General features: G+C 32.4%; 3 protein-coding genes across 3 annotated transcripts; 2 read left to right on the forward strand and 1 right to left on the reverse strand.

Annotated features, from left to right (window-relative positions):
• Nucleotides 1–654: 654 nt before the first annotated feature.
• Nucleotides 655–1710, forward strand: EIN_130500 (hypothetical protein; the record flags this gene model as incomplete). The annotated part of the gene is made up of 1 exon (XM_004261034.1): nt 655–1710. One exon carries the CDS (start codon nt 655–657, stop codon nt 1708–1710), a length of 1056 nt encoding a protein of 351 aa, XP_004261082.1.
• A 981-nt stretch (nt 1711–2691) lies between these two features.
• Nucleotides 2692–3213, forward strand: EIN_130510 (zinc finger protein, putative; the record flags this gene model as incomplete). The annotated part of the gene is made up of 1 exon (XM_004261035.1): nt 2692–3213. One exon carries the CDS (start codon nt 2692–2694, stop codon nt 3211–3213), a length of 522 nt encoding a protein of 173 aa, XP_004261083.1.
• Nucleotides 3214–3620: 407 nt separating this feature from the next.
• Nucleotides 3621–5719, reverse strand: EIN_130520 (rap GTPase-activating protein, putative; the record flags this gene model as incomplete). Its single annotated transcript, XM_004261036.1, has 3 exons — nt 3621–3739; nt 3815–4370; nt 4433–5719. 3 exons carry the CDS (start codon nt 5717–5719, stop codon nt 3621–3623), a joined length of 1962 nt encoding a protein of 653 aa, XP_004261084.1.
• Between the last annotated feature and the right edge of the window lie 2183 nt (nt 5720–7902).

The raw sequence follows: 7902 nt of genomic DNA on the forward strand, positions 1-7902 counted from the left end.
AAATACTGAGATGCGTCGCGGCTGTATGTCTTTGCTGACATTTGAGAATAGAGTTGTTTCTCGTTCAAAGAATGACGATTCGGGTAGTCTCTCGACATCTTAGTCAAGTGCTTCGATTCAAAGAAAGAGATCATTGGGTCGGATTTACTATTAATACTATAATAAATTACTATTATATTACTAGTTTTGTTTTGTATTGTAACTTTTACTATTTGTTATGGTTAATTTTATTATAAATTTGGATTGGTTTTGAAAGAAAAATAGTTTTAAAAAAGTCAAGATGATGTTTGAAATGAAATGTCTCTTTCATAAAAAAAAAAGTTTATTTAATAAAATCTATATGTTATTATTAATTTATATTTGATGAAAGAATAAATTATTAATTATAAATAATTAAAAATATAAGATTCAGTAATTAGAAATAATAATAATAAAAAATTATCTTAAAAAAGATTTTCAAACTTCAACAATTTTATAAAATAACATATTTTATATTTATTATAAAAAACTATTACTTATTTATTAATCAAACATCAAAAAAAGTGTCTAATTAACAAAACTAAAGTGAAAAATGACAAGTTGAGAAGTGGATTCAACACTTACAGAATGAAGACACAGTTAAGCTGTAAATCTGGATGGTAAGAAGTGTTAAAGATGAGCTTCAAACGCGGGTTCTTTCACTTCAAATCTTCTGTGGGCCTTTCGAAGAAAACAGTTGACACTGATTTTAACCTTATCAAAGAGAACATAGTTGGCATTGAAAAAAAGCTGAAGTCAGTAACCGAACGAATACAAAAGATTCCAATGGCGGCGCAGAGTCTTATTTCTTACCAAAAAGAGGCGGTCAGACTTTTGCACGACTGTACCACTGACGGCGCGCCAGCAAAATTGAGTGGAGAAAAAATCATATCGTATTATGACAAAATGGAAGACGCTGGAATTGAGATCAAAGAGCTATTGATTAGTCAAGTCGTCGAACCACTCAAGCTTTATCTCGACCAATGGGGCGTTTTGTATAAAAGAATTGCTGTACTGAAAAACAGAAAGATGGATATGGATCGACACTACGAAAAATTCGAACAAATATCGAAGAAGTCTGCTAAAAAGCAGAATGGGCTGTCAGAGGCCGAAGCCAAGTACAACACATCGAAAGAAAGCTACTTGCTCCTCAGAAATGAGCTGACCAAAGATCTTAAAAAACTTGAGAAGGCGACGGATGATGCCAGCGAAAGAGTACAGGCATCTTTACTACTTTCGTTTTCGCAGTATTTGAACACCATGAATTTGTCATGGCAACAAGTTCCCTCAGTGTTGTCTAAGATGAACTCGTCACAAATAGACACCCAACCAGTTTTCACGCCCAACGACTTGTCCTTTGTGAATGAATGCAACGTGCAAAGTCACTTGAGGTCTGGGAGATCTGTTTTGGATGTCGACGGTACCACTGACACTGCTGAAGTGAAGGTTGCTCCTCCACTTCCAAACGGTGTGAATACATTTTCATCAAATTTAAACAATGGAGAAAACACAATTAAGGAACTCTCGCAAAACGTTGTTGTGTGTCAATTTGAGTATGAAGCAGAGAACGAGACTGAATTATCCATGAAAGAAGGGGATGTGATCAATATCATCAACAAAAAAGGTGATGGTTGGTGGCAGGGAGAGTGCAATGGAAAGGTTGGATTCTTCCCATCAAATTATGTTAAATGAATTTGTTATTAAACAAATTTGTTAAACAACAATGTTGGTGTTTAAAACAAAAGTTAAACAAAAACACTTAATAACAACACATGTAAAGTAAATATTATGACTGTGAAAATCGTGCGCTTATAGAGCGTTTGTCATGAAAGTCACAATTTCTAAAAACACCAAAACCTTCTTTGCACAAGCTCAAAGGATGAAGATGTTGTCAGGATTGATTTTTCAGTCAACGGGTTTCTTTAAATACCCTCTGAAAACCTATCAACTATTATATCTTAGTAATTAATTTATAATTTAAATTATAAAACTATTAACATTAGTAAAATTGTAATAATTCGGGTTCAAATAATACAAAACTAATAAAGAGTTATTAAATTATTATAAACTAATGGTTCGAAACAAGATTATTGAATTTAACTATCCCGAAAAATTGCTGAAAAAATACATAATATAAAACATATTTATCACCATTATTCTCAATGTAATAAAAAAAACTACAATTATTTTTATTATATTTGTTATAGAACACAACTTAACTTTCTTATTTTGAAGGAAACTAAATTCCACTTTAATTAAACTAAAAATCAAATTTACCATTTTTTCGTTCCACCACTTGACAAAAAAGTGAACAGAAAACCAAAACTTAAATTCTGCCTAAAAAAAAGATTTTTTATTTTTAAAAATATCTCAAAATTAACCATCGTTTTATTACACAAAAAACAAATATACAAATAAAAATGGCAAATTTATTATAATCAATTAATTTTTTGAAATTACAAAACGATACATTATTTTCCAAAAATAGTGACAGACAGTTTTTTTGCTCCCATTGCTGTGGTGGATTGTTTTATAACTTACTTTTAATAATAAAAATAACCATAAAAATAATAAAACAGGATAGAATGGATCATTTGAGTATCTCCTGTTCAGACGCAGACACACCATGTCTGGCCGACTCAAAAGTATAGCAAGTTTCACAGAGTCCATTTAATGCAAAACGACGCATTGACCTCGACCGTCAACACGATATTTACGTCGTTCTTTCACTCGAAGAAGTTAGGGAAGTATGTATGTACGCATGAAGGGTGTGGGAAGACATTTAACTCAAAGAAGTGTTTGAATGTTCATATGCAGACCCACAATGGTGAGAAGCCATATACATGTCCGTCTTGTGGGATGAAGTTCTTAAGAAAACATGATTGTAATGTTCATCTTCGGATTCATACCGGTGAAAAGCCATTCCAATGCGAAACGTGTCACAAACGGTTTGCTAGACACTCTGATCTTAAAGTCCATGAAAAGGTCCACTCAGACGTCAAACCGTTTCTGTGTCCTTTTAACTGTGGAAAATGTTTTAAAAGAAAACACGACTTAAAAAAACACATCACTTTCCATGTTAAACACTCAATGAAGGAATTGTCCGAAATCGTCGAAAAATCAGAGGAAAACGCTCACTCAACAATTCAGAGCGCTTTCGTCCCTGTCAACAAAAAGTATTTCACTGTTTTTTAATTTAAGTTGTACTAATATTTTACTAGAGTTTGTACATCCATTTCTTAGTTGTATTCATGACATAAAAATATGTTTTTTTGTCATGTATTTGTCAAAACAAAAGTTAATTTATGACGTTCATTTTTTAATTAATGTGTATCATTTAATAAATTAATATTTACTTATTTATATTTTTTTATTCAAACTTGGTTTTTAATATAATAAAAAATAATATTATTAATTTCTCAAAATAGTTGGGTACATTTCTTTTTATAAGACAAATTAATTAAAAAGAGCAACATATTTTTACTATAAATATATAATATTCAAATTATTTATTTAGTTATATATTATTTATTATAAATATAATATTATTAATTACAACTAAAACTAATACATAAACAACTCTATAATTGAGTAAAAGTACCTTAGGCGTCAGGCTCAAGGCACGATGATATAATGTACTTGATAAGCCTTTCTGTTGCTCTTGACGTCCTGTCCACGAAAGCCTGTTCAGTGACGAGGCAAGTTCTTTCCCCATTAAGAACTACACATTAAACAAGTTAATAGAAACTATATATTATAATACATTAAATAGATCCTAATAGTACATGAAACAAACTTTTCCTTAAGAGCATATTTTTGAATTCAAAGCCATGTGTGTACCATTTGTCCTCAAGAAACGGGGGAAAAGGCTTCACTGTGCCTTTACACACGACGTTGACTTTGTATTTATCATTCGTTTCGTCCGACGTCAATGGGGTGACAACGATAAAGACGTGATTGAATTGTGATGCAACACTTTGTGGCCAGAAAGTATCGTTTTTGTCATTCATCTCTTTGAAAACAACGACAACGACATCATTCCCAACAAAACGCTTTCTTTCGAGCATTTGATCACTTTGTGTGTTGGGGAGGAGTGGCGCCACGTGGAAGAGTATTTCATAGGGATAGTTGTCAAGCGTCCCAAAATACAAGAATTCGCCCGTTTTCTTGTTTTTGACATCCAACCCGCCATTATACCGAATAAATCCGTTTTGTTCATATCTCTTCCCTAACAAATCCATGAATTTCCAAAACGCTGGTGAACACTCATCATTATTATTACGATACATCTCATCTTCACTTTGCTGTCCTTGTCGCCCATACAAAACCCCGATTTTGTACGTCTTCATGACCTATTTCATTATTATTATATTTAATAGAAAATGTATAGTAAAATAAACTATACGCAACAAACAACTTGGTTCTCGAGTTTCCTCATCTCCTCCCGCAGCTTTTCGGAATTTTTGGTCTTGACGGGCTTCTCACCTAGAGCCAAAGAGTGTTGGCACCACTTTGGGACAGACTCGTTGTTTGGCAGAACAAAACGGGTCATTCCCTCCGACTGGAACATCATCACAAACTGATACCTCAAAGTCTTTTGATACACAAGAATGATCCCACTTTTCGGGAAGAGTACGTAACTAGCCTTTGGGGAGTCGTAGAAGAATTGTTTGAAAAAGGTGAAGTCGTCGTCGCAGTTAACGACCTCGTAATAGTTTAAGTCTGTTGTGTGAGTACATGAGTCATAATTTGTTTCTATGTGATAAACGTCTTGTTTTTGATTTTCAGTCCTAATAGCCTTTTCGATGTTTTCTTTTGAATCAATTTTTAACGCTTCAATGTTCTCATTTGTGCCTGTTAGCTCGGGGTGAAGGTCTTCTCCCTCGTGGAGTATTCTCACGTTGAAGGGAATGGTCGTGTCAGTCCAACTTTCTTCGGGGAGTTTCAGACTTGACCAACAGTCATAAGTCTTTCCAATGGATTCTTTCAATGAATCCATAATGACATAATACTTCGACTCTTTCGTTATAAATCTTTTGTTGGGCCGAGTAATGTTTGGGACTAATGTGACAACTACCGTCTCACTAGGGTTTTGGAACATCAATTTGAGTTGCTCCATGGCCGAACGAGTCTTATCAACGTTTGTTTCCCCAACACCTATAATGTCTTTTAATGCATATAACATTGTTAAATCTATAGAGTCACTTTTGGACCGTGGACTTGCTTCTTCAAACGCACAAAAAGATTTTCTGAGTTGCATGCCATTCTTCATAGAGAGAGAACGTGGGGTTTTGACAAATGACGGTTTTGGAGAACCTTCAACACGAGGGGTTTTTGACATTCCTTTGGTGTCATATTTTATATCTTTTAAGTGTTCCAATGAAGATTCTTTGGATCCCAATTTTCGAACTCGTGGAGATTTCGATGTTTTTGGTTTTGGCGATTTTAATGGTTCAGCCTTTTCCAGTTCTTCATGTTCTGGTGGAGTTTCTGGGGGATTTGAATGGTCTAACTGCTTTATTTTTTCTGGGGAATCTGGCGTTGAAACAGTGTGGACATCGCTCAAGTTGCTCGTGGGTACAGACGTAAGCTCGTCTGATCTCTTCTTGAAAAAAGAAAAGAAACTCAGTCGATTTTTTGTTTGTTTACCTTGAGACTTGGACATCCAAATTAAAAATTGATTTTTTTGTAGTTTTTCCATATCGTTTTTTGTTTTAAGAAAACATAAACTGATTCAAGATACCACATCATTGTATTAGAAATATAATAAATAGAATCATTTAAATAATACAATAAAATCTTCGTTTTGAATATTTTTGTCATAATATTTTTGAATAAATAACAGCCTAGTTTATACCAAACATAATTAAAAATTAAGTAAATTCATACAAAAAAGTACTATTTTTTTATTTTTTTGGTTCACCAAAAAGATGTTTTAAAAAAAGTTGATCTTAATAATGTGGTGTACAGTTTTGCACAAAAAACAACTTAACCCAAGCAACTAAGGAAAGCTAAAATTAATGATCACTTTTCTTTTCATAGGCATATTGAGTATTTTTTTATTATTATCAAATGCATATATTTATTTTAATCAATTTTGAATTTATATTTTTAAAATGGGTTATTTTTAGTTTATTATTATATTTAAAAAACAAAAAACAAATAATAACAAGTATTATCAATTTTTCAAAAAATGGTTTATAAAATAATCAAAAATAATTATTTTTCACGGCGGATTTTGCCAAGTTCACCAGCTTTTGTGATGGTATTACCTCTACACAAATCACATACATTTTCAAAGTGGTATTTACAGACATGTAAACCACATACACAACATCGATACTTGAAACAACACTTTGATACTCTATTTTCACCTGATTTGGCACAAATATGGCAACTTCCACTTCCTTTAGGGACAAGAGAACTTGTCTCTAATAATGTATTCGTTTCTTCAAAATTTACACCCAAAAAACGAGCTATTTTTATTTTTGTTTTGTATGGAAGATTTTGTGACAGTCTTGATGTTGCATTCTGTTTCGAAACTGAAGTGATAGTTGCTCATAAAAATTAATTTTTGGGTTTTTGGCAATTTTTGATTCAAAATATACACAAAATTTTTCTTATGATGTCATTTTTTGTTGTTTTGATGTGGATGATTTTGATATTTCACTTGATTCCAAATTACATTGATTTAAAATCGTGGAACTTCCTGTCTCATTTACAACTACGGTATCTCCTTTTTCTTCGAAATCATCAACAAAGTCTAATGGCTTATAATCAACTTTGGACCAAATATATAATAAATAGGCGTTGTGAATGGTGATGTCTAGAATATGATAAAAAAGAGCTAATGGCCAGCGTCGAGATGCTCTCTTAGTTGAATGTGCTTTCATCAGTCGATCAGTGACATCAACGCCTCCCATAAATTTATTGTATATTATGTTGACGTTGAAATGTTTGGGTTCGTTGTGGTAAATAATATTTAATTTGCGGGAGGTAAGAATTAACACACTGGGATTCTCGTCTTTGAAATTTACCATAACAATTTCGGCATTTGGAACAGTCTTTAATAGTTTAAATTGTCTGTAATCGTCAGTCGACTTCTTGTTTATTACAAGAGTACTTGGTACAAATTTCCGTTTAGAATTGACAGTACCAGTCAAAGTAACAAAATGTTCTATTACAATTTCAGCTGTTGATACAAAAGTAAAGAACCTATCAGTGGTCAAATTAACCAAATTATCTTTATTACCCAATTGTTCTTTGCTAAGCTCTTTCATCAATTGAACGACAACTTTAGACCCAAGATTATTAACATGCTTGCCATTAAAAGCCCCTCTGTAGACTTGCAAATTCATTATATAACCACATACAGAATCAACCAACAAGAAGAATTTGATTCCATATTTTGAAGGTTTATTCTTCATATAAGTAACATTCACTTACCGACCAAAAAAACGATACAAATCTTCATCAATGCTCAACTCAGAAGAGTTTCTAAATATAGTTTTTTGAACTTCAATTAAATTTGAATGAAATAAAGAAAGAAGTTGATTGATAAAATTGAAATTGTCCCAGTTGAGTTCGTCATCTGGGTAAAGTGAGTTTCTATGGTCTTCTAAATTAAGACCATTTTGATATTGATTATCGTTTATTTGTTTTGGGTTGTTCAAACTCTGAGAAGTGTATTTAGTGATAGGAATTGTATTATTTAAATTGTGAACATCTATTATATTGGCTTGGCTTGGTTTTTGTGTTTGATGGAAGCCATTTGTGTTGTCTTGTTGGGTCATTTTATTTATACTCATAATTCTTGATACCAAATTGTTACTGTTGCATAGTGGTACGAAGTGAAATCCATCAATCGAACTAATATCACTTGAA

Source organism: Entamoeba invadens (genome assembly GCF_000330505.1).
Source record: "Entamoeba invadens IP1 unplaced genomic scaffold scaff_1105074724651, whole genome shotgun sequence".
NCBI lineage: Eukaryota > Evosea > Mastigamoebida > Endamoebidae > Entamoeba > Entamoeba invadens.